The sequence below is a fragment of the Achroia grisella genome, unplaced genomic scaffold (genome assembly GCF_030625045.1).
Source record: "Achroia grisella isolate CSIRO2021 unplaced genomic scaffold, CSIRO_AGI_Agris_v1 utg283, whole genome shotgun sequence".
Lineage (NCBI taxonomy): Eukaryota > Metazoa > Arthropoda > Insecta > Lepidoptera > Pyralidae > Achroia > Achroia grisella.
Window position 1 is genome coordinate 1136805 of NW_026712771.1, and position 27700 is coordinate 1164504.

Below are 27700 nucleotides of genomic sequence, written 5' to 3' on the forward strand. Positions count from 1 at the left end.
TCGGCAACACGCACGTGACACCCCTGGTGTCCTGGTTACCATTTACCATCAGATGGGCCGTATACTTGTTTGACACCATTGTGTAAAAAATTAATTTAATTTGACAACTTGTTAATTTTCATATATACAAAAAGCTTAATCAAATTAATAATTAACTTATTCATGTACATTTTAGACATTTTTTTTTATATTTTTCTTTTGTTTAATCAAATTCAATATATAATTCAATTCTTGCAAGGACATTTTAGCTGAAATCTTTTTTTTGTTTTTATTAACATTGTTTATTATATGTATCTGTCTAAAAAAAATTGTAAATTTAATAATAAAAATTGCCGGAATTGTTAATTTTAAATAAAACACAATTCAAATACAAATCATCACATATTTATCATCAAATAAGTGAACACATTTTTTATCACAGTATATTTATCTAAAATCAAAATTATAATAAAAAAAATCCAGATTCGAGATTTTAACAATAAATGCATTACATAGTCCAATTAGTTCTTTTATAATGAATATAATGACGTATATCACACAATTGATATTGTCAACCATCTAGCACTCCAACTTTTAAATAATAAAGCTATTGACATATTTCATTTATGTAATACTAGTTGTTACAGGCGACTACGTCCGCGTGGATGTAAAACAAATAAATTTTCCAAAATAAAAGTAGCCTAGTTACATTAGCTATCTGCGAGTAAAATTCCCATCAAAATCGGCGGTTTAGCTGTTTTAGAGATTAGCAAGACAAAAAATACATTTTTTAAATACATACATTTTTTATGCAATACCGTACAAAAATATCAAGTGCATTTAGTGAAAATCTATTAATTTGAAATTGCAAGCACATTTTATATATTTGTATTGATAATGAAAGAATTTCAGTACTAACATACCTTCACGACTATTATGGTAAACGAGGTACTAAGAGCCATTGGTAACTGTCGACATCTTGGTGAACACAAAACTTGCATGCCCACATTAAGCTGATCTCAAACCTACTATCTGACTATATTTTAATTGCCGGCACCGCTTTTTCGTGACGAAGGATTTCTATATAGAATTATCAACCCTCTTTAATCGATCCAATTCAAACGTGGATCGAAATTACGACGGCCTGAGCCGAGGTTCGAACCCCTAGTGGTGCCCTCAGACTAAAGCAGTATCCGTCAGGCGGGAGTTGGCCTTCAGCCGTTCCATAAGTACTTCCTTTAGTTTGGAGTGCAATCTGCACTCGCCTATCGTCCGGTTAAGCTGTAAAGACCGGCTGCGTTAGAGTAGTCCAAAAAAAAAAGTTTCACATCAAACATCTCTAGATTTACTATGTTAATTTTATTTTATGGATATATACTGTTATGCCTTTGCAATAACATATGCTGGCGGTTACTCTATTCTCCCAAATTTGAATTTAAAATGAATCTGTATTATTGTAAACATGTACAACATTTATTTGAAAAGAATACGAGCTGAGTTTCTTGTCAGTTCTTTTCATCTCGAAATCATTCCGAATTGACATATCATAAGAGTCTGTAATAGACCTACATGAATAAAGACATTTTTAATTTTGAAAACACATTATTACATAATTAATTTTAGTACTCTCTCAGTATTCTGCACTGCGCGTTACACTTGGGAGTGCCTTGTGGTCTATTTTTAATGGACAATGACTCCAGGTCCAAGGTTCTGAGGTGGTCATGCTGTTCAGCTCCCGTCTTGAGGACGGGAAGGTCTTCTTGTTGTAGCACTCCAGCCTGCAGGTATCCCACCAGGTGAGGAGCGTGTTCCTGCAGGATCTGCTTACGCTCCGTAGCAACTTCTGAACGCCTACAAAATTAGTGAAATGTGAAATTATAATAGTAGATTTTTTAATCTTATTAATATTATGAACGCGAAAGTTCGTGAGTATGGATGGATGTTTGTTACTCTTTCACGCAAATACTACTAAACGGATTTTGAAGAAACTTTACAGTACTATAGCTTATACATTAGAATAAAATATAGGCTACGATTTAAAAGGATATTATGCAAATTGGGAAATATAATGATAAATGTTGCAGGAGAAACTGCGCGGAACAGCTAGTAAATAACATAATAGAAGATTCTTTATTTTTTCTTTCAAATACAGGAACTTTCGTACAAACTAAAATTACATGCGAGTCCCATTGTACTCTAAAACTGTTAGCCGCAACTTCGTTTACATTTCGACGGTTTCGGTAGTCTAGCAGATTAGCACACCGCTTTACTTATATTCGCGGGTTCAATTCCTCGCACGGCACAACCAATTGTATGAGTACGATAGTTTGTATCGGTTCATTCGAAGACACTGTGCTCAACTTGTATAGTTCGAGTTAAAATAAACGGCATTTGACATGTTTATGAGGGCCTTGGTGGTGTAGCGGTTTAGCACACCGCTTTAATTATGATGTTTTCGATTCCTCGCACAAACATTTCTAATTATAAGTATGATTATTTGTATCGGTCTGGGTGTTTTCATGTATATTAATATATATATATTTTTCATGTATAAATATTACATGTACAAATGTATATTCTTGCCATATTTACAATGGTTGTATGGTTTAACTATAATAATAAATTGAATATTAAATGTATGAGAACAGAAGCGATTAGGTACCAAACTGACAGGCTTATTTTCTGTCTCCCAACGTCGGTTGGCAACGGTAGTGCCACGCGCTATCCATAGATTCGCCACACTAATATAAGTATTTATATCAGTCGTATAGTACGCACAACACAAGCTCTACTTAGCACACCAGAAATCTCATAGAAATACTTAAATACGTTTTTAATATAAATATGTACATAGCAAAATAAATAGAACCAGAAAAAAATCTTTATATAAGCACTTTTGAATAATCATATTTTCTTGATTTGATCATATTTTTCATTCTACTACTCATCTGGAATGCAGGCTAGAAGAATGAGCAAGAAATTTGCATACTGCCTTTTGAAATAAATATACAATACAAACAATCATATTCATAAATACAAATATTTGCATAGTGCAAGGAAATCGAATCCATAACCAATGGCTGCAAGACACTGTAATAAGTAAGTAATAATAATAATATCTTAGTACAATTTACACAGCGCCATCTAGTCCCAAGCTAAGCAGAGCTTGTGTTATGAGTACTAGATAACTGATATACATACATGGATACATTTTTTTGTAAATACATACATATTATACATAGAAAACACCCAGACAGATACAAACAATCATACTCATCAATACAAATGTTTGTGCCGTGCGAGGAATCGAACCCACGACCATCGGAATGTAAAGCGGTGTGCTAAACCACTAGACCACCGAGGCTGTGCTCACTGTGCTCAACCTCTGTACATCTAGTTATAAAGTATAATATTAAACGGCATTTAACCTGTCTTATACAAATAAGATAGTGATTCTAACCATGCTTTGTCCGTATTCCAAACGTTAAGAGCTTGTTGTTCTTCGCGGCGTCGCTCGAGTTCCCTCCGCCGAGTATTGTCTGCGATCTGATCTCGCAGCTGCTTCGCGTACTGTCGCCTCTTCTCCTTCAAATGCCTCTCCTTCTCCCGCTCTTTCTCTTCTTCTGCTGCCATCTTTGCTTCTGCCTGTAAGCGAAAGGTTTTTAATGGATGATAATGATATGGTGCACCCGCTTGCGCTAACGGTTTACGCTGGCGGGGCACCAGTGGAGGATGATAAGATGAACAAGGTCAGGTCAGGGGGCGTATTATGAACTCTTATTCCCATTCAGTTTACGGCTTAAACTGAACTGCCTGGCGATTTCGTATTACGAACGCTATTAGCCAGCCAGTCAGCGGTCACGTGACAGCTGAACGTCTTCTGCCCGAAAACTGACCGGCTATTTCGTATTATGAGCGTTTCATTTGACAGATCTACGCGGACGCAACTGTCAAAAAGACCGTTTAAAAACAATTCAGTTTACGGTGGCTTCATATTAGCTTTTATAGAATTGTTTTCTAATTTATAGCTTCATTATTGTAATTTGGTTATTATTTCTATTTCTATGTCAGTTTTTATTATGTTTATAACATGTTTGTGCAGTTATTTCGATTGTTTTTGTTTCGTTTTAATTTTAATTATGTGTGATGAACTCGAAGTATTGGAGTTTTTGGAAATGTGTGCACCCTACGAAAAAGAAGTAAGGAAAGTGAAAAGACGGCGATTACGCGACCAATCCAATCCTATTGATATAGACAATGAACAATTTAGAAAACGTTATAATCTAAATAAAGATTTGGTGCGTAATATGCGTGCGAACTCATATGCCGATATCATCGAAATTTACAGACCTACCAGTGGAAACTAAGGTATAATGTATTGTAATTATTTCACTAAATCACTAGCTGACTATGTCAGGTTTTAGTAGGATTATTATTTATGCTACAGGCATATTTATCAACGGCCTATTAGTGATATTGCTGTTCATTCTTTAGCACAGCCAATGGCAAATAACCGATTTATTGCATTTACCCAACATCCAAAAGTAAATACATATATAAAATTCCAAGGACATCTGAGTAAAGGATAGATAATAAATATTCAAAGGTATCTATTTCTATACAATTAGCAACTGTTATTGTTGCAAATACATCTATGAGTACCATGTACCATACCATATGATATAGTGATAATATATATAGTAAAATGTATGCATACAAGTAAAGCCTAGAAAGCAAGTATACAACAATCTGATGATGTGCAGTCTCTCCGGCACTTTCCTCCGAGGACAATTAATTAAATTAAATTAATTATATTTTAGGTTTTATAATTGGAATTTGGAATGCTGGGTGTATTGGGCTGTATTTGACTGTACACATGCCACCCCATTGTAAATTAAGAAGAGATATTACTGTAGAAAACAATACCATTCATTAAATATATAATTGGTAAGTGAAATATAAATTAAAAGACATGTTTAATAATATAAGCATTTTTAATATCTTTTTTTAATATAATTATATAAATTAACAATAAACAAGATTTTAGACATGCAAAATATGTTAATGAATATACATCTCTAAAGCTACTTATATACTAACAATAAATTGTTTACTTAAATATTAAATGACCATAACACTTGGACATATGTTTCAAAGAATCTGTATCCATGCAATTAATCTCATATGTTTCAAATAATATTTATCCATTAATTATTCTCTTATGTTTCAAATAATCTTCATCTATGTAATTAATCTGGAAAAAAAATTTAGGTTAGTAATGCTGACATGGAGATTATAAGTGTGGATGCCAACTGGAACTGGAGCTACTCATGACATTTGGGCAAAACAGAGGCATTAAGCAACATCTAGAGGACTTAAGCTGGAATAAATCCTTATGATTACTTGGTAAGCACAAAATTTTATTATGAAACTACAAACATCATTACATCTAAGATCTAAACTTCAGTAATTTAGAAACATAGTTATTTATCAGCACCAACAATTATTGTGCTGTGTTTTTAATGAAATAATACTTTTTGTAAATAAATATTAATATTATAGTATATAATATGTTGTTTTTTTTTAGGAGATCCAGGATATGCTTTAGAGAAGTATACTCCCATCTCAAATGCTATACCAGGACCACAAGAAGCATATTACACTGTAAGAACATGGAATATCATTGAGAGCACAATTGGGCTTCTAGATTTAGAAGCCTACATGTACTTTGAGCTCTTATAGAGAACTAAATGAAGGTCTAGCTGCTAGACAAACCCATGTTGTTTAGTTGTGGAACTAAGAAATTGAAACATTTATAAATAATAATATTGTTAATAGGTCAATGTTTTAATTATTTGTTTTTATAATAAATGATATAGGTACATTATTTATGTCTTTTATTGGTAGTTATAATTAAAGGGATATGATAATTTTATTATATCCTAGTTATTACCTATGACTTTGTCCATATGGCATACCTAGTTTTTGTTAAAATAAATAAAATATCTCAAATAAAAGCAACTTGTTACTCCTTTACACAACTCATTATATATGACAGTGAAAGTATCCCTCAAATTTGGTCCAGCTGTTTTAAAGATTAGCAAGAATAAACAAATGGACAGACAAATATATATTTTTTTTAATGTTATTTATCTTACCTTATATATGTATGAATTTAATGAAAAGCTGTTGTATGGTGAACTTCAAAATTACAAACAGATACTTCAATTTGTTTGCATAGATACATGTATTTCAGATTTTACTGAGATTCCTATTAAATGAAATAAATTAAAATTCAGATGGTTACCTTATAACTCTTAAACTTGACAATCCTTTACAGTCTTTAAAATCCCCTTTTCCTAAGGAGTTTAATTGTTGAGCGACGTCCTCACACAAGCGATTGGTATGGTATTCTTGGGCGGACTTATTAAAGCCACTTGCCATTTCCCTATGGGATTTTAAAAATCCCATATAATTTTAAATTACCGGTACGACGATACACGACGTTGGCGAGAGGTTTCAGTCCGTGATCTACAATTTAGTTAGATAAATATACAAATATAAACAGTTAAATATTTGCATCATTTTAAAAAAACATTACTAAGAAAATGTTAGGAATACTTACGTTACATTAGGTATATTTTTCACAATAATTGAATTATTAAATTTAACTTGCGTATAAAGTCATGGAAAGGCTAAGTTTCAAATTGTACATTAAAATCAGAATTAAGTACTTTGCGCGGAATTTTAAGTAGATGCACAAAGTTCGTTTGGATATTACAATGAAAATATTTTTACAAATAAATCCGAATTATTAAAAAAGACAATAAAACTGTCTGGAATATTTTTGTATATTACACAAATTCTACCATTGTATCTTAATTACTGTTTTCTATATTTAATTTACATTTATTTAATTAATATTTTGTCCAAAAAGTGACACACAAAAACTCAACTTAACATTGCAACGAATGTATGCGTATCCGAACGCAGCGCGAGAAAATCCACTAACCAGCCAGAGACAAACTATCCAGGCAGAATACGGTTTGAATTTGGACCCTCATAATACGAAAAAGAACAATTCAGTTTAAGGCCGTAAACTGAACTGCCTGGAAACTGACTGGATTTTAAAGAGTTCATAATACGCCCCCAGTTAGCCCATAGTGACGAATTCACCAGGAATTAATCACGTTGGCTTCAAGAAAGGTCGTGACATATACGAAATAAAATTTGTGCATACTTGTCTTGCCTCTTTGTCGACCTCGGTGGTCCAGCAATTTAGCATGCCTCTTTACTTGCGATAGTCGCCGGTTCGATTTCTCGCACGGTTCAAAGAGTTGTATTCACGAGTATAATTTTTTGTATAGGTCTGTATTTTATATATATTATTATTAATAATAATAATAATCTTAGGACAATTCACACAACGCCATCTAGAACCATAGCTAAAGCTTATGTTATGGGTACTAGACAACTGATATAAATACATGGATGCATTTTTTTTGTATAAATACATATTATACATAGAAAACACCCAGATCGATACAAACAATCATACTCATCAATACAAATGTTTGTACCGTACGAGGAATCGAACCCACGACTATCGGATAGTAAAGCAGTATGCTAAACCACTAGACCACCGAGGCTGTCAAATATCAAATATTACATAATATTATATATATTTACAAAATGTATGTAAGTATTTAATATCCGTTTTCTGGTACCCATAACACAAGCTCTGCTTAGCCATATACCAAAATCAGGTATAAAACCTTTAAAATAAAAATACTAATTAAAAATAACAATACATACTTGTTTTCTAAATTGTGCTTCCCTCTCCCTCTGCTCTTTCGCCAGCCGTTGCCTCGTCTCCATTTGGTTTGTTAACGCTTCTTTGGTATCAGTTGTCACTCTTGTCAACTTCTCTTTGGCGGCGATATCGTCTTGCACATTCTTCTCCAGATATTCCTGCTCTTGGAGAAGCTTAATGATGTTCTCCCGTTCTTGACGAGTCGCCTGTAATTACGAAAAAGGCGTATAAATATGACTTGCGAGACGTTTATGTTGTAACTGGCTAATCAGATATGTATTTTATATTCTAAATTTGTATTTGTATTTATAGTTCTTTTATATTACATTCTTGTTTTTGATACTTCAATTCCTTCTTTTCTATTCTGTTATGTCAGTAGTCTAAATTAATATATATATTTTTCTCCTTTTACCTAGTCTTTTTTCTTGTTACTACATGAATAAACTACAAGTTTATGGAGGCCCTTTAGATGTATCCCCAGTTCAATTCAAACGAGGATCGAAATTACAACGGCCTAAGCCGAGGTTCGAACCCCTAGCAGTGCCCTCAGGATAAAGTAATATCCGTAAGGCGGGAGTTGGCCTTCAGGCGCTCCATAAATTCTTCCTTTGGTTTGGAGTGCTACCTGCACTCGCCCCCTATCGTCCGGTGAAGCTGTAAAGGCCAGCTGCGGCCAACAGCATAAGAGTAGTTAAAAAAAGGTTATTGGAGGAAAAGATATTGGATGAGAGGTTCAATGCAATGTTTTGATGTAACAGAAATAGTGCTCATTGATGAAATATTGGGGTTTTCCTATTTAAAATTTAAATAATATCAACCACAAAGAAACGTATTTATTTATTTTGAAGGCCTATCTGGGAATGTATGAAGAGTATCAGACAACATGTGTAGTATCTTATGTATAAAATTCTCGTGTCACAATGTTAGCTACCATACTCCTCCGAAAAGGCTTGACCGATTTTTATGAAATTTTATATGCATACTCAGTAGGTATGAGAATCGGCTATCTATTTTTCATAGCATTATAAATAACTTCATGAAGGAGGACCTCTGGCCGAAGGGGGTGGTGTAACGCCGCTAACGTGGTAAATTGCCGTCGGCAGTGCCGTGACCAAACAGACAATTTTATATTAGTATTATAATATTAATTCATACATATGTTACTTTATATAGTTATATATATAAAGTATTTATAACATGGGCCTTAGTAGCCTGAAATAAGTCACTATATAGTATAAAACAAAGTCGCGGTCGCTGTCTGTCTCTATGTATGCTTAAATCTTTAAAACTACGCAACGGATTTTGAAGCGGTTTTTTTAATAGATAGAGTGATTCAAGAGGAAGTTTTATATGTATAATACATGTACCCGTGCGAAGCTGGGGTGGGTAGCAAGTAAATAACTAAAAAAAAATTATAGTGACATGAGTGGTGAAAGAAAATTAAAAAAAAATTACCTCGTCAGACAATATTTTATCGCCAATCCGAGCATTAAATTCTTCTCTCTTTCGCAGTTTTTCCTGCCTTGCTGCTATACTGCAAGAAAATTATTTTATTTACATTACCTTCATTCCCGAAAAAATCTATATTTGTATTATAGAATGGATTTATTATCTGTACATATTATGTAGCTGTTGTTTAATACCGGTGTTACTGGAGCGGGAACACAACTACTATTTTAATAAAAACCAAATACTAGTAAAAATGTGTATTCTTCCCAAAATGGCTCACAGCGAGAAGTAACAAAACAATATAGATAGTCAAAAGTGACGTAATATAAAAAATAGATATAAAAAAAATAAAGTTTATAAAAAGAATGGTAGACAAGCTGCCAGTAACAACCGGTACTACATTTTTTTTTTTTTTTAAATTGCTTTTTATTAATTGGAATAGCAAACAAGCTGACAGCCCGCCTGATGGTAAATGGTAACCGTTGCTTATGTACATCTACAGTACAATGGATATCAAGTTATCATGTGACACTCGTCATACCAGTCATGCGTTGCCATTCCAGGGGACGCTGTTATGCCTCTTATCCTGTAATTTACTGCCTCATCTGCATCATAGAACCGACTGACAGCTTACAAAGCAAACTTCTTGGCGGCTAAAATAGGTGACCCACGCAGACAACTTTTTACAGTCTAACTCTGGTTCTTCTTCTTCTTTCATTTCAATGGCAACTGAATGTCACTTTTCACACATTCGGTCACTTTTTAGGATCTTCCTTTGTGCAGGATGTTTTATAATATTAATAAGATTATTATTATGAAAGTCTAAGATGAGGCCTATATAGGAAGACAAGTTGTGGATGAGGTCTAAGAAGGAGTAAAAAATCAGTCTTATTTGATGATGGTCATATTAATGTACTCACACAGTCAGACTCCTGTCGGCTGCTGCTTTCTTCTGCTCTTCAATCCGCCGTTCTTCCACGATCACCATGTGCTTCTGCTTCTGTCTCCACGCCTCGCGGGCCTTTTGAAACGTCAGCATTTCGTTGCGAATCTTCTCCGTTTGCTCGCGTTTGTGTTGCAGTTCTCTGATGAAATGAAGTTAACTTATGTATTATACTTAGAATAGTGGTCTACTGACTCAATTTACATCGAAAAGGCCGTGATATCAAATCTGTGGGTCAGCCACAGAAAAAATGTGTTCATATATATTCCAGTGATGGAATACTCTAAAAAAACCAAATTCATCATCATGATATCAGCCTAAAAACGTCCACCTGAACAAAGACCTCCCCTAAAGATCTCCACGACGATCGGTCCTGCGCTGCTCGCATCCAACGCCTTCCAGCGATCTTAACCAGATCGTGGGTCCACGTTGCTGGAGGCCTTCCCACGCTGCGTCTTCCGTTCCGTGGTCGCCACTCGACGACTTTTTTGCCCCAACGACACCTCCGACACTAAGACGGTGAGCTAACCCGCTAGACCACCGAGGCCGCTATTAATTTACAAATTTAAAGAAATACCTCTGGTCTTCATCCGCTAAAGTTCGAATGACGTCATCCAGCATCTTCTTTTCAATTAACGTGTCCTCGTACTGGCACTGCTTCACTCGCTGCCTGTTGACTAACTGCTGCTGCAGTTCTTTGCAGTACTGTGTGTTACGCTCCATCTTCTCTTTCTCTTCTTGTTGTTTTGCTTCTGTATCATTGTATAGAGCGTTTCGTAGTACGCTTTGAGCATGTCGTTCTTGAACCTGAAGAACGAAATTAAAATAGAACACATCATAATTTGAGATAGTATAGTGTCTTTATTGCAGTTTAAAAAAACTATCACTCAAATGAAGCTGATGATGACAACGTATAGTAAATACATCATTTTGTATTTACTATATGTTAGTTTGTGTTCAATTTGGATCAGTATAGCTATCGCAATAGTGATCCAAATTGATTAAAAAGTATTTTGAAAAATATTATACTTCTCATAACACGACACTTATGTTATGAGAAGTATGATAAGTTTGTCTGTCTGTTTTCTGCACAAGATTATGTCTGAATTGTGACTTATCCATATCCTGTAGGGCGCTACTTACTAAAGGAAGGATATAGCACATTAATGATTTTAAAAATTCAATGCCGACTTAGTCTGCAGTATAATTTAGGCTAAAAAATTAGTTGAATTTTAATATTAACTTACCAAATACTATCCTGGTAGGCAAGAATACATAATAATATTAGAATTTATAGATTTAATATAAGCAATATATGTTGATAAAATCAACATACTCTGTTACAATGTTAAGCAATGTTAGTAATAATGTTATTAAGCTAAATGATATCACTGCATCCTCATCTTATTAACTTTAATTGGTGCTCCATCACCATGAACCGTTAGCACAACGGTGCATCATTTCATATTCATTAATTACTAAAGTGACTAATGAAGATTAGTCCCTTTAGTTTAACGGGATCTATTACTAGCTATAATACATAGTTAGCATAAGACCAATGCTGGTATATGGGGCCTTGGTTTGGTGGACAAGGTCGAAACTTACGACCACAGTCAACAAACTAAGATCTTTCCAAAGACTTGCGTGCTCCTCAGTTACTGGATGTATGAAAACAACCCCAACAATGGCAATGGAAATAGCCCTTAACATAACACCCCTTGACCTATTACAGCAAGAAGCAGCTATAGCTGCCACAATATTATACCATCTTGGTCTATGGGGCAAAAACCATTACAGTTTTCACACAACCATCCTGAACCAAGCAATCATATGAACCTTTGATTGCCGCTCCGTGTGACAGAACTCAAGCATACCACTCGTTCAACAGGAAATACCAAATACAATTGAAGGAGGAGGAAAGGGACCAATCTGCAGTAAATGAACTACGCATATACACAGATGGCTCCAAAACACAGAACGGTTCAGGAGCTGTCAACATGAACATATCATACCGCTCGGCAAACACAGTTCGATCTTTCAGTGCGAATGTGTTGCCCTGACCGAGGCAGCAAAAGCCGTGTACAGGTTAGGGGTCAACAATTTTGCAGCCGTGCTTAAAGCACTACAGAACAGAAAATCCAACAACAAACTAATAATCGAGTGCCACATGTACACGCACACGGAGTAATTATCCAGTGGTGACACATCACAATGACGCCGCGGACGAACTTAGGATGTATATGCTTATTACTTTGTTTATGTTATTATTATATGTAGAAAATATTTAATTTTCTACAGACAGCCCCCTTTGTTGCTTTTGAAGAAACGGCGGCTCACGTAATCCTTCTTCGGCAGTGGCCCAACAACGAAAACAAATCCTCGGAACGGTGAGGTCTCTCCGTGAAGCCTGCGAAGACACCAGGAGTCTTCTCGCTTTTGGGAGGAGCTTGGCTGGCTATTACTTTAATACTCCATTTCTTCCTAAAAACTATATTTTCCATAATTATATTCATGAGCATAATAAAGTATTTTCGTCTCGTAAGAGGCTAAACAAACAAATTATACCCGCTCAAGCAGGTGTACCATTTGCTAATCAATTAAAATATTCTTTATTACTTATGCTTAATATACCTTATCCTGAAGTCGCCTATACTCATTATTCAATATTTGCTGCTTCAAGTCCCTGCAGACATACCCAGCCTGTAGTTTTCTAACTAGATCTCTGAGACTGGGATCTCTCTCTCGGAGATAGTGCCTGCGTAGAAGTTCACATGTCTCCTCTTGTTGTACTTTAGCTATCTCAATACCGAGGGCTGTTTCTTTCTGTGCTCGTGCATTAACTATTGCTGCATGATCTGTTCTCTGAATTTGTTTAATAATAAACAGATGAATTAATTGATATTCTTGAAAGAAATTATTAAAAAGTTTTTTTTTTGTTTTAAATTAATGTTTCAAGTCACATTATAGATATTCCAGTGACACAGCTTGTAGAAATTTTTTAATTGGCTGAGTTTTAGTTATAAAAAATAAACTATTTTAACTAAAAGCAATGTGCATTCCTCTTTGATTTATTGGGTGGTTTATGAGATAAAAAAATCCACTATTCTTACATAATTACCACTAATAAAATTTCTTGACATATTTGAGGTTTTTTTTGGTATTACAAAGCGTGGAAAACTATTAAAGTACTTACCACCAATAAAAGAACCAAACTCTATCCTACCAAAAACATTATTAAATTATAAAATAGTATAAGAGTCTTAGACTGCAACTGTAATCAAAATACATATTAGAACTAATAGCAAAAAAGGTAAATACAAGTGCTAACCTCTTGGAATTCCTTCTCCATCTCAGCCTCTTTCTGTATGAGCGCAAGACATCGACCCATTCTGCCATCTTCCATGCGATTGTTCAACCATTGAATATCCAAAGCCCTTTCGTATACCTCCAATTCCTTACGTCGAGATTCAGTAATCGCATTACGCTGCAGTTCATTTTTTGGTTCCTAGACATGATATAAAAATATTTTAGAGTTCTATAAAATGAACGGACTAATTTCCATTTTAGTAATCAAATATAACTACCATATTTAACTATAAAAATGTAGTGTAAAGTTATGATAAAAGAAAATGTTAATAATAATTTATTATAATATGGGTTTTGTTTATTTACAATACTAACAATATCTTGTTTTGTAAACAGAACGAAAACAAAATTTGGACGTCAGTTGTTGTCAGTCCAATACAATCAAATGTCATGCAAGCCGTAAAAAGCCAGAGTTGCCAATTTATTACGATAATAAAATATCGTATTTTGACCATCTAGGAAACTTCTTTTTTCTCTAGAAACAACAAAATCTAGACCTCCCTTATGTTATCTGTTTTAATTGTTTATTAGCAGAACAAGCTGGAAATTAGCAACATATTGAAATAAGGGTTCAATGTTGTATTAGTCTAGGATTAAATTCAACATAAACTAATGTGACACAAATAAAAAAATATTGTCAAATTGAACGTAGACCTTTACAGATACCCACACTGACTGCTAAACAGCTTATTAACTACAAATTTTAATCAGTATTAAAGTCATAAATCTATTTTAAAACTAATTAAACTTTTTTCAGACATCTGGCGATAACTCACTATAACTAAACCACAGATTGTATTTTAATCGTAGGTTAAAGCCACCTATTGGAGATATTAAAAACTACGCAGAATTGCGCATTCTATCCGCCCGGTTGTAGGGCGCTAGTTGTAGAGTTTTCTTTCACTCGCCGCAATACGGCACGCTGACAACACGTATTTGGATTTTAACTTGTGACAGCGAACAGCTGCAACCAAATTCGGTTGCAAATTGATAGTGCATAGAAATAAAGACGGTCGGTTATGAAAAAGTGATAGATATGGCTGAAAGTAAAGGTGCGTTAATTGCGAAAACAGTGCAAAAACATGCGGGACGAGCGAAGGAAAAGGTATTTATCGTTTATGTTCACCTTACGTGTTGGATTGATGTTGTCTTTCGAGAGGTGATGGTCAGAGCTGAGCCAGCCAGTGCCGTGAAAGTTAGTATCGAAGGGATCTGTGTCGCGCCGGATCGGGTTTCGCGGCTGTCTTTAGCCGGTTTCTGTGTGAACTCGGTTTCACCTGTTGCTCGCAGCTCCCTAGGTCATATTTACTACCTGTAGTAATCTAAGTAATTTGTTTACAACTAATCAGTGCTTGTAATTAGTTCACGAAAGTTACGACACGCGACACGCAACTTATCATTTCCAGGGTAATACTGACAACTATTTTTAGTACTCTGTGCCAGATGGGATAATTTTGGACTAAACCAATTAAATTAATTTTTAGAATTGATTAATTTATTAAACCCCATAACCATTTGTCTTTACAAAGTTAGTTTAAAATTTATATAAGAGAGTGTTAATATATGAGACATGTCTAGGGAAGTGGTCAGATTTAAAAATAACATGTGTGGCAGCAACAGTTTTGAACGGAGACATCTGAACGTCTGTGCTAGTTTCACAGAAATAATGTGGTTATTTCGACTCATCTATTTTTATGTCTACTTTGTCTATTGCCACTTATTTTTATCTATTATATATGATTTGGCAGGCTTATATTAATTGAGGTGTGAATGAATCTTTTATATATTTTTTTCCTTTCTCACCATCCAACATCAGCCTTATAACTATTATTAGATTTAGTAATAGGGGTTACAATTAGTAATAGTCCATCAATGTGAAATGCCTTTGATTTCAAATGTACCTCAAATTATAACTTATAAAGTTAGTTATCTTTTTCAAGACTATCTTCGAAACAATAAAAGCAGATCTCTGTAATCATAGTCTCAATACATAATGCTATTTTTTATCATTAAGATAAAATGATATAATATATATATATTAACCACTTCTGTATTTCTGTTCAGTAGATAATGTAGCCACTTTTGAAATAAGAATAGGGGAAAAATGTATTGATTACATATGTGAAGATAATTATTTTCAACTGAATTATTAAAGAAGATGCACAGGTATCATAATTATACAGGTATAATTCAGTTAATGTTTTTTTAATGTTAGTACACTTGTTACAAGTAATGTTAGAAATTTGTTCAATATACATATATGAATAGAGATGGTATTGAATATATATATTTTTATTATAGTTGCTGAGTTATACTTAGTTAATTTATAACACCAAATTTTAAATGGTGGTGTTCCCCTATACAAACATGATATTTCTAATTTTAGTAGAATTTTCAGGAAATCTATTCTTAACAGCCTATTACAATTTATGAACATACTGACAATCTCAATATTTGTTTTACAATATCTTATATGGTTTTAGTGGACATGCCCTGATAACTTATGGTTTATCACCTACTGTAATGACTCTTACATAATTATAAGGTTATATAGTCTAACTTACATTATAACATTAGCTATCTGCGAGTGAAAGTCCCATCAAAATCAGTCCAACAATTCCAGAGATTAGTAAGTAACATACAGACAGACAAATTTTCTAAAATTATTTTTTTAACTTTTGAAAATACTTTCTTATTTATTGAAGAGGTACATTTATTGAAAAGCTGTTAATTTTCTAACTATATATAGAAGCCTAAATTTTATTAATTTGTATTGATAACGATTTAAAAACTATCACTGTACTCTAAGAATTACAGGTAAAAAACATTATAATAAAAAAATAAAACAAAAAGCATCTATAATATTTATAATGTGATAAATATTATATATGATAGCGTAATAAGGGCATAAAACCGTCTACTGGAATAATTTAAAGCAGACAATTTTATCAATTTCCTAAAAATTTCATTAGAAGACGTTTATTACGTTTATTTACATTTCATAAGCGTTGCAAATAATTAATATAATTGCAGGCATAAAATCATAATTATATTACTAATAACTTCATTGCAAGGTCTAGAATTTTCCTTCACTAAAACATCGTTTTTTTTATTGATGTTGATGGAATGGATGCACCCCTATGTAATAAGATATCAGAGTGCAATATTTTTTACGAAGCCGGTCGTTTTATGTACCATTGGAATCAACAATAAAGCAACAAAAAATAATATATATTACGAAATAATTAACGAGTAATGGTTATTTAACCACATTTACTCGTTAATTATTTCGTAATATATATAATTTTTTTTCGTACCGCATATTTATATCGTAATAAATATGCGGTAGAAGTGGTAGCGAGAGGTATACCAGCGAAATCTCTATACAATCTTCTAAAAGATCTTGTCCTGTCTAGAACTGCTGTAAATCCTAGACATGTATCTAATATGTAATATTAATCTAATTGTTATAATGTAGATATTAATATATGTAATTATTAGGTTTATTCATAAAATTTTCATGTCTACTGAAAAAAGGCATATTACAGCGCAGCCTACTACTGTCACTGGGGCTTTATTGTTATGTGCATATCTATCTGTAATGCGAATAAATGTCTTACTTACTTACTTACTAAACCAGCCTAGCGAGCTCCGCTATGCTAAGAAATTTGTAACGTCTCTTATTTATAATCAAAATAAGAAGTTTTTACTTGACGGCGAAAATAGGTGATTCCCAAAACGGTTTTTCATAAGTATATGTAATTTTTTTTTATATATATCATGCGATGACTTAGCCAAAACTGACAGCTTTTAATGATTCTTTATGCTGTCTTTATTATTTTATTAATCATTTGAAAATTTAATAATATTGATGATAATAATAATAATGTCCCTGAACAATTTACAAGCGCCATCTCGTTTTAAAATAAGCAGTGCTTGTGTTATGGGTACTAGATAACTGATATAAATACATGATATAGTAATTGATGGTTTATTACTTTATGGTTTAGGTGTACATGTGTAGTTTAACGATGGTTGGATTTTTGTATTAATAAAAATAAACACTACTATTAGTTTATCAGCCCTGCAAACTACAAATCTAGGTTTATTGGACAGAAACATTGTCACAAAAATGTTATCGGCACACATGCCATTACTATCAGCAGTCTATTGTATGTTCCACATATATTTGAAACATGGATGTTTGTTCTACATCCCAATAGTTATTTTTATCATATAAAGAATATATTGAAAGTTGATAGGATGTCGAGTAATAATAATAATTCACACAGTAACATCTAGTCCCAAGCTAACAAAGCTTCTGTTATGGCTACTACACAACTGATACAAATACATAGATAAAAAATTTTTCTCCCGTGAGATGAATTTCATAACAGTTAAAATCATATTATTTGTAAAATACATATTTTTATCGTATGTTCATACGATGTTTTTAGAAAATAGAACAATACGTACAATTGTCTAAATGACTTCAGTAATACCATCAAATCTATAATTATTATTTGCTACTGATTTCTTTAAGCATGCTCTCGCCTGCAATATATGTTTGCACTGGCGAGGCACCAGAGGAGGATGATAAGGTGAGTATGCGATCAGGTCAGTTAGCACATCGTGACATATTCACTGATGGTTTCCGAGAGGAACCGCGTGGAGGTCAACCTGATACGGTACATTGCAATGAGGTTATTAATCCACATTACTAACAGTCACATTCCCCCGCGCTATTCAGTTAGTAATATTTTCTTCAGTTCCGCCATTATCACTATTGGTATGCGTGAATTCGATTCTTTGGCAGGACGACCTACCTTAAACACAAAAAGCATCATCAATGTCAACAAGTATATCTCCACAGATAGTAGCTAATCCTCCAGTACTCACACTAGTGACAACTGAAGTGACGTACAGACAAACATATTTATCTTCACGTGCCAATGACTTACATTTTCATTCACTTTCATATCTCCTCTCATTTGTGCACTGCAAATATTGAGATGTAAAAGTTAGTAGATTGCGCAGTTATGGGGCAAGTCCTTGAAGTGATGTCTAGTATTTATACAGCTTACTACAATAAACACTTCATGCAAAAAATAAAAAAATAACATTGAATTGAAACATTTACTCAGGCAATGAGTAATTTTATTTTATACTGAAGAATAAAATTACCCGCGACTTCGTCCGCGTGGAATTTTATTTTATTTTTCTAAAATAACAGTTGCCTAAGTTACTCCTTATTACATCAGCTACCTGTCAAAAAAAGTCCCGTCAAAATTGGTCCATACAATTATAAAGTAGAAGTTCATACAATTCAATCAACAGTCTAAAAATAAGTTTCAGGCATCTAGCTTTGAAAATGACAACACTTCCATACAACCTTCCATGTCTGCTTTCAAACCCTTGCAAGGGTTGCAGGTTTCTTTATTTATATTTAATCAACAGCCAAAAAAATAAGTTTCAGACCTTTGAAAATGACGATGCATCCATACAACCATACACTTTTTCAATCCCCTTACAACCCTTTTTGTCATTAAAAAGTAACCTACATCCTTTCTCAGGGTCAAGACAATCTGTGTACCAAATTTAATTTCAATTAGTTCAGTAGTTTTGACGTGAAAGCGACACATGCAGAGTTAATTTCGCATTTAGAATATTGGTAAGGATCAGTTTCTAATGAGTCTTGGAAACGGTTAAGCTTAAGTTTCCTTTCAAAATATTTAATATTTCACAAAATACACCACTCACCACCACTACAACGTTTTTTTCTTTGCCACGTTTGTACAGTCGTACCGTATCATATACAATATATATTGTATGTGTAATGTGTAATGATATATTATTTTCTATGTTAACACCAAACCATCTTACTCATAGTTATTAGACTATAACCATATAATTGCCTATCACTTGCGGTAACAAATGATTTGCGTTTCTTATTTTAACTGTTACTAAAGTTTAGACACCTTGACTTACTTGTAACGGGGGCACCATGCAAAGGTTGATATGGGAAATAAAAAATTGAGAACACCATACAGAATCGTAATTATTTTATTGTACAAAAACCGATGTTCTGCTAAGCAGAGTATAAAGTTATTAAAAAAAATTGAGGTCGCTGATGAACATTTAACTTTTGCATTTTCGATTATCTACAAGTAATTTGGTGTGATGATGGATTTGATAATGACGGTGCGTAAGAATACAATGTATATATACTTCGTTTCACGTGCAGTTTTTTTTTCGGACTACTCTAATGCTGTTGGCCGCAGCTGGCCTTTACAGTTTCACCGGACGATAGGGGGCGAGTGCAGATGGCACCAAACCCGCAGAAGGACTTATGGAGCGGCTGAAGGTCAACTCCCGCTTGTTGTATACGACTTTAGTCTGAAGGCACGGATAGGGGTTCGAACCTCGGCTCAGGCCGTCGTAATTTCGATCCCTGTTTGAATTGGACGGGGGATCGAACAGAGGGGCGACCGGGGCACCAGTGAGGAGCGCTCGAGGTCACGTGCAGTATGGCACAAAATACACGTAAAGCTAATTAATAAACTAATAGATCACAATACAGACTGATTGATTATTTTCTCATGCATATAAACAAATTGAAAGTAGCAATTTCTACCGTAGATAAAATACTTTAAGACATTACAGGTCTTATTCACAACTTCATAATGTACTACACATTAAATTCTTATAACTGCCAGTGAAAAATATCAGTGACTTCTTACAATATTACATACTAGCTGTGCCTGCGATTTCACCCACATGAAATTTGTAGCCTATGTGTTATTCTGATGTAGAAGCTATATTACTGTAAGTTTCATCAAAATCCGTTCAGTAGTTTACGTGTAAGAGTAACGAATATCCATACCCACAAACTTTCGCGTTTATAATATTATTGTTAGGTGTATATACGGCCTCCTCACCGATTACGATTTAAAAAAAAAATCTTAATCGGCATTATTGTATAAATTAAAATCGTAATCGGCATTATTGTAGAAAATTAGAAAAAGACAACACAATTCTTCTGCTGCCAACGTTCATATTATTTATCATCTCAACACAAAAGACTATGGACCTCTAAGAGAACGAATACTTCCAGAAGTCAGTAAATGAAATAGTTCTTTATTATATGTTACCAAATTATAGCAAACTAGCTGCCGTCCCGCGTCCCGCGACTTCGTCCGCGTGGAATTTAACTTTATTTTTCTAAACAAAGAGTCTGTCTGTCTGTCTGTCTGTCGGCCGGTTTCTTCCGTCTAATCTTTGAATTGGCTTGACCGAGTAAAGTAACACTTTATTATATCAGCTACCTGCCAAAAAAAACCCGTTAAAATCGGTCCAGCCAATTCAAAGATTAGCCGGAAGAAACCGACCTACAGACAGACAGACAAAAATTGTAAAAAATGTTATTTTGGTGTATGTACTATTTGTAATTTTTGTTAACTTATACGATAGTTAATAGTCATCATATTAAAAGTGTGACCTAAAATATACCTGATGCGAAAATATGATTTATTTAAAAAGAAATTAATTAATTATTCGATTGTAAAACATACAACGGTGATAATGCTAATGAACGGGAAATTGGCAATCGCAATATTTCCAACAAAAAATGGGTGTTGGCTACTGTTTGGTGCCTACATATCCAGTTATAATTCGCTCGAGTATTTATTTAAACCATGCTAAATTCTTACTTGCGATGTGACCTATCGTGAACTCTTAACTGGTTACTTATTTATAAAGTTTTTTATTTACTACGTTCTTCTTTTTCTAAAATTCGAGTAACACCAATATTAGAAGAAACTGTTTTGTTTAAACCATTAGGTTTGGAAATAACGTTTAAAAGGAAATCAGCACTTTCATGAAAATTACTATGTAATTCTAAGCTCAGTTGGTAATTGAGTTACTAAACTTATGCGCCTGCGCAGACAGTTTACGCTGGCGGTGCACCAGTGGAGGATGATAAAATGAGTATGAAGTCAGAACAGTTAGCCTATCTTGACAAATGGCAATTTACCACGATGGTTTCCAGAGGGAACTGCGTTAAGGTCGAACTGACATGGTACATTGTTAGCAATGGGGTCAGTAGTCCACATCGCTAACAGTCTATTAGAGTAAAGGTCATTTTAGGATCGTAGATGGCATTTGTAGGTCCATTAAATTTTGTATTGAAACATTTATATTAGAGATAAATGAAAATATCCAAGTAATATTAATAATATGTTAGACATTTAACGTCTTCATATGCATTTTATACTCTGTACCTATTACAGCCAATCCTTTTTAATGTCTGCTTGGTATAATCTCTATTATACACTAAAACTATAAGTGTAAAGTTTAAGTGTAATCTCACAAGTTGGCAGACACTCTCGATTCATGTGTCTTTTTTTATTCAAACAAGGCTAACTTTCACTCGCAGTCTTTCGCTAAACTTATCACTTCTAAATGTGTTATTATCAACATTTATTGAGACGTCTTTATTTATATACTCAGTGTAATAACCAATGACTTTATTAATTTCTAGAACGTTACACGTATTCAAGATTATGCGCGAATTAGCGTAATGTGTAGCAATTTGGCCAGATTAATTTGTATTTTGATAAGTTCCTCCGTTAATAACATAATCATTTCTTACTCTTCGTTATTTTCCTTGATATATTAAATCTGTTGTGTGTTTTAAACACACTTTATCCCTTTCAGATTCTCACAAATTTTTAAAGTACTTTGTTATGAGATACATATAGCAATATTTGCGTTGTTGTTCTTGTAGTTCATGTATGAATAACATCGCCTACATTTATTCGAAGGTAAACTTTCCATCAGGTGGGACGTCAACTTTTTTTGTCATTCCACTCTTTGCCATAATTTTGCCATTAAGTCTTGGCTTATAACAGTTGTGGGAATGTCGGACGAATCCGATAGCTATTGTCTCATTCAGCATCAACGTTGTCCCATAAAATTCTATGTTCAAATCAGCGTGTATATTAAAACAACTACGAAAGGTGTGCCTGCATTGTGATGACCCTGAGATTCCATAGCACTCAATGACTTCTGTATTGACCTACATAGAAAGGTTTCAATCAATTTAGAAAACTCATTTAATAGCAGTTTCAATAATTCATTATGCAATTTAATCATGAATAACAGATTATATGGATCTTTATGCGTACGTATGGGAAAAAGCGGAAACCAGTACTCGTTAGTTTTTTTTTTTAAATCTATAATGATGAAATTGTGCAACCGCTTTCGCCAATTATGATTGTGAATTTAGTCATCATCTAACTGAAGCTATTCGTGAAGAATACAGCAATTATTAATCAACACAGTTTCGAAGAGGGATTGAAGGTACCACGAAGATGGAGATACCCTATCTTTTATCTCAAAAAAGTAGGCGTAGTCGCGAGTATTGTTTTTTTAATGTAATTGGATAAACAAACATAAGTACTATGGTAATAGCGTTATCATGTGACACCCGTGATGTTTATGCGTCGCCATTCTAGAGGACTAGTGTGTCATGCCTTTTTACCTGCAATTTCATTGCCTAAATTGCAACCTATGGCCGAAACACAACTTACAAAGCAAGCTGCTTGGAAGCTGAAATAGGTGTAACTGAGGTAGCCACGCAAACGCATTTACATAGTCTATCTTTGGTTAAAAAGATAACGAAAAACGGTTGATGGCATAAGGCGTAAAATAAAAGGATTGAAAATTTTGTCTGCAAGCGTTTACGATGTTACATGAGACATGTGCGCTAGTAAATCTAAAAATAACGTCGACTAACAGGGAAATATATCCCTGATACAAAATGGAAAGGTAGAATTGACAGCATGTTTATTTTTCATCAGCCGGCCCCCGGCAGTGATGTTCCATTAACTCAAATAAACCCTTTTTAGACGTTACGACTGAATTGTTGAACAACTTTATGAGGCTACTGAGCCGCCGAGCAGCTGAGATGGAGCCGCCGCGGCATAGAATGGGTAATTATTCTAGAGATGACTTTTAAATGGAATATAGTCAATGTTATCGCTGATAAAGTACCTTTCTATTGGTGAGATATTTTTTAAAATTGTTTTTTATATTTTTTTATTTTATCGACTGCAAACCAATATTTTCCCTGTATTAATTAGGATAATAAGAAAACTAAATCTATTCTTTATTATAATAGGTAAATACACCTGCGTAGAACACATCCTTTAGAATTTTTGTACGTCTGAATCTCTTTATAGACGTCTACATTTCATAAAGGATTAATGCAAAACTGTATGTAGTAAGATTGATTTCCGCAAAATAACTGATTAAACTAGAAAATGAGCAATTCATTACTTGGATCCATCATCGGTAAACAGAAAGTTCTGTGACAATACTGACAATGGTAACTGCAAATGGTTGTAACTGTGCAATCGTCATGGGAACGCCCATGAATGCCCGTACAACGCCCACGGTAGACATGTATGTACCTTAATTAATTGTTTGTTGGGCTCCTCCAATTACGTTTATTGAATCAACCTGTTGATTTGTCTTCGAAAAACTTAATTATGATTCGCAAATCGTGTAACAATCCTTAATCTGTACAGAAAAGATCTTCTTCTGACTTACAGTCAATTAGAAACTGGACTGTACACAAAATCTTAAACATGCAAGTTTCTTTCTTGATCTTCTTGTGATGTGTCTGCTTTCCGAATGAGTGGTAGAATATAAAAATTATATGACTTTTCAAAAGTGCTTATATTAAGCTTATTTGAATAAAGATTATTTATATTTCTAAATAGATAGACGATTTACGAGACACTTTTTTGCATATGTAGGTTACACAGAAGAACTAAATGAACTTTTGAACTCTTTTCTTTGTATATTTTCTTTAGGAGCTTAGTCACGAAATTTTGTGGTGGAGTACTTGCTCCATCACAAAATTTCGCTGCAGCTCCTAATTAAAATTAGGATTAAAAATCTACACGCAATGCTGAAATCTTTTTAATTCATTTTAGTTTTTGTGTGTAAAAGAGATTTCTCCCTTGTATATTAATACTGACTGACATCATGCTTAAAATACGGTAGATTCGTTCATGCACATAAATTAATATAAATTTTACATGTCATAACTCTAATTTGATCACGAGAATTATGATTATCTGTTCAGTCAATTAATCTACCTAATACAAATTCGCTTTTAATGGTACGTTTGAAACATTTGCTCGGTTGGGGCAGGTCTCAAATAACACCAACTGGAAAGTGATAGCAATCGATGTGTTTGTAATGCAAATCCATACCTACGCTATTCCTGTATGGTCAATTTTAGCTTGAACAAGATAAAAACTTTCTACATCCGTAATGTTTCTGTGTGCTCGACGCGTCGCGAGTCACAATGGTCAAACAAATACTTCACATATGTTAATTTGACCACTGTTTAGGTTGCGTTCGATATTGAGGGGACGTTTCTAAACTGTGTCCTCTGTCACGGCAACTTCTGTGACCTACTCATTACCGTCTACCATCTGGCACAGTGTTTTTGTCACAGCAGTCGCAGGCACTTTGTCTTTTTACACCGGTATCTATCAATCAAGGTCAAACAAGATCGTAACATTACGTTTTTTTTACGTTACGTTTATCGTGAACAGGTGTTCGTAGAACAATAATAATTGGATATTTAGCCGACCTAGTTTATTTACACGGCGCATGTGAATCATCTATTACGTTAGCTATCTCAATACTAGATTCAAATGCGAGTAATTTATTGATAATGGAAGAAATAGAGCTTTTTGCTAATGTGATTGTAACTTCATCAGTACCTACACAAGAAACAAGAATCGATGTACTGAGATCTTTGAATTTATTATTATATATTATATTTTGATAGCAATTATCCTAATATACTATGTAAATATGTAATGCATCGTAATTCAATTTTCGATGTCCTTAGACAGTTACTGTCTACAGTTTATTTTTTAATAGCTGTACCCGTGGTTTTGCCCGCGTGAAATGTATAGCCTATGTATTATTTTTATATATAAGCTATATAACTATAAAGTTTCATCAAAATCCGGTAAGTAGCTTATGCGTGGAAGAGTAATAAGTGTAAGTAAAACAAATATTCATCCATCTATCAAATTTTCAAGTAGTAACTATATTGTTAATGCAAGGAATAAATAAGCAAACAGTTGAATTCCAATAAAAATGTATTTCCACAAAAATTGCAATGGTAAAGTTACGATAACTGCGCGTACGCATATCTACTGCCAATCATGAGGTCTACGACCGATGACATCATCGTCACTTCAATTTGCTGATTTTTATATAGCGACATATCGACAGTTGTGGGTTGTCGTGTCGTCCTTGCAAATGAATGCACCCACATACAAACCACTTGCTATCCCACGCTACGCCCACCCATACGCCGGGGCAGGCACTTTCATTTAATCTGATTGCTTAATGCGCTCATATTTATGCGGGGAAAATGGTTAATAGAAATAATCTTTAGTCATATATAAGCAGTTTAGAATAGTCATACTTTTTTATTCTACTACTCATTCGGAACGCAGTCTCATCATAATAAGAATAATCAAGATTGCGTGTTGATCTTTTAAATAAATTTTTAAGAATTTAGTGTGAATACAAACTGCCAAATAGCAAAGTTGATATAAATAAATAAATAGTTACTCGAGTAACAAAATAAATCTATCGATTATACAGAGATATAAAATAAATTGTCTGTTCTCTTTTAAATTCTGATTTATTCAGTACTAGCTATTACCAACGGTTACGTGCGCGTGGAATTTAATATTATTAAAATAAATAAAATGTCTAAAATAGATACTAAGGCACCCACTAGTTACACTTTGTAAGATTAGCTATCTGCGAGTTAATCTCGTCAAAATTGGTCCATCCGTCAGAGATTGGAAAGGACAATCAAACATACAGACAGACAAAAAACAATTAATTTTAATGTAAGTTTCATACCATATATACCTACTGTCATAGTTATTTAGAGAATAGCTGTTACTTTGATATTACAAGCAACAAAAGATACTTAATTTTTTTTTTGTATAGATATATTTTATGTGCTCAACTTTTTCTAAATTTTATCACCATCGATCTTTTTTTATCTTGATACCATCAAGGTTATCTCCGCCACTACCACTCTGAACGTGAGTTACATTTCGTTCTTCACTCTCATAAAATTCAATTTTCTACATAGTTTCGTCATATCGCCCACTTCCTAAGATTGCGAAACGATACTTTTGAACTAAATGAATAATATAACGGTCAGCTATTAAAAAGTTATTTATAAAATGCAATAGATCACGCATTGGTCCAGTTTTATAGAGCTAGTCATTAAAGGTTCTTGTTTTCTACAATCAATTTTACACATGCTATAGTAATACAGTGCAACAATGCTGGAGGTCTTTTTATTCTCCCAAATTTTCAATTTAAAAATGAATCTGTATTATTGTAAACATGTAGAACATTTATTTGAAAAGAATACGAGCTGAGTTTCTTCTCAGTTCATCTCATCTCGAAATCATTCCGAACTGACGGTAGATTTGATATATCATAAGAGTCTGTAATAGACCGACATGAATAAAGATATTTTGAATTTGAATAGACAGTTTCATGGAATGACAATAAATCATATTCACTAATAATAATATCCTTGGACAATTCTGATTTGACCACCATGTTTTCTATAGGAACCGTGCAAAGGTCGAGGTGATGATAAATATAATAATAATAACTCAACATTCACACAGCGCCATCTAGTCCCAAGCTAAGCAGAACTTGTTGTTTCAAATGTCAATACTTTTATAAAGACTAGTCCTAATGTTGTATGGTGTACCTAAAACGAGTACTATTTTGTTTATTTAGTATTATCGACCTTTATGACTCAACAGCCATTATAAAAGGATATCTCTTTCAGCGGAAACGAGAGATAGCGGGTTCCGCAAGAAAAAAATGAAAATTGAAGTTAAATATCCAACGTCTGACTTGAGTATAACGCTCTTGATGGGCTAGCAGTTTAGCACATCGCTTTACTTTCCGATGATCGCGGCTTACATCCTCAGTACAAACATTTGTATTCATTACTACGATTGTTTGCATTAGCCTGGGTGTTTTCTATGTATATACAAAAAACATTACAC

The 27700-nt window shown here is 33.7% G+C and overlaps 2 protein-coding genes and 1 long non-coding RNA gene across 4 annotated transcripts in view; 2 read left to right on the top strand and 1 right to left on the bottom strand.

The window, feature by feature from the left end:
- Positions 1-1586: 1586 nt before the first annotated feature.
- On the bottom strand, positions 1587-14005 carry LOC131843187 (meiosis-specific nuclear structural protein 1-like). Its single transcript, XM_059191802.1, has 9 exons — positions 13979-14005; positions 13513-13689; positions 12816-13046; positions 10762-10991; positions 10162-10326; positions 9248-9326; positions 7795-7998; positions 3440-3624; positions 1587-1830 (listed from the first exon to the last, which is right to left on the bottom strand). The coding sequence occupies exons 1-9, from the start codon at positions 14003-14005 to the stop codon at positions 1599-1601; spliced, it is 1530 nt and encodes a 509-aa protein (XP_059047785.1). The 3' UTR covers positions 1587-1598.
- On the top strand, positions 4256-5866 carry LOC131843177 (uncharacterized). Its single transcript, XR_009357528.1, has 4 exons — positions 4256-4347; positions 4800-4926; positions 5251-5385; positions 5567-5866. It is a non-coding gene; the product is annotated as an uncharacterized LOC131843177 (long non-coding RNA).
- Positions 14006-14435: 430 nt separating the features above from the next.
- The window catches only part of LOC131843172 (myc box-dependent-interacting protein 1), a 66104-nt gene continuing 52839 nt past the window's right edge, over positions 14436-27700 (top strand). For both annotated transcript variants that reach the window (XM_059191785.1, XM_059191786.1), the window contains exon 1: positions 14436-14655. In XM_059191785.1, coding sequence (XP_059047768.1) covers positions 14587-14655 — 69 coding nt within the window. In that variant the 5' untranslated portion in view covers positions 14436-14586. The remainder of the gene's footprint in view (positions 14656-27700) is intronic.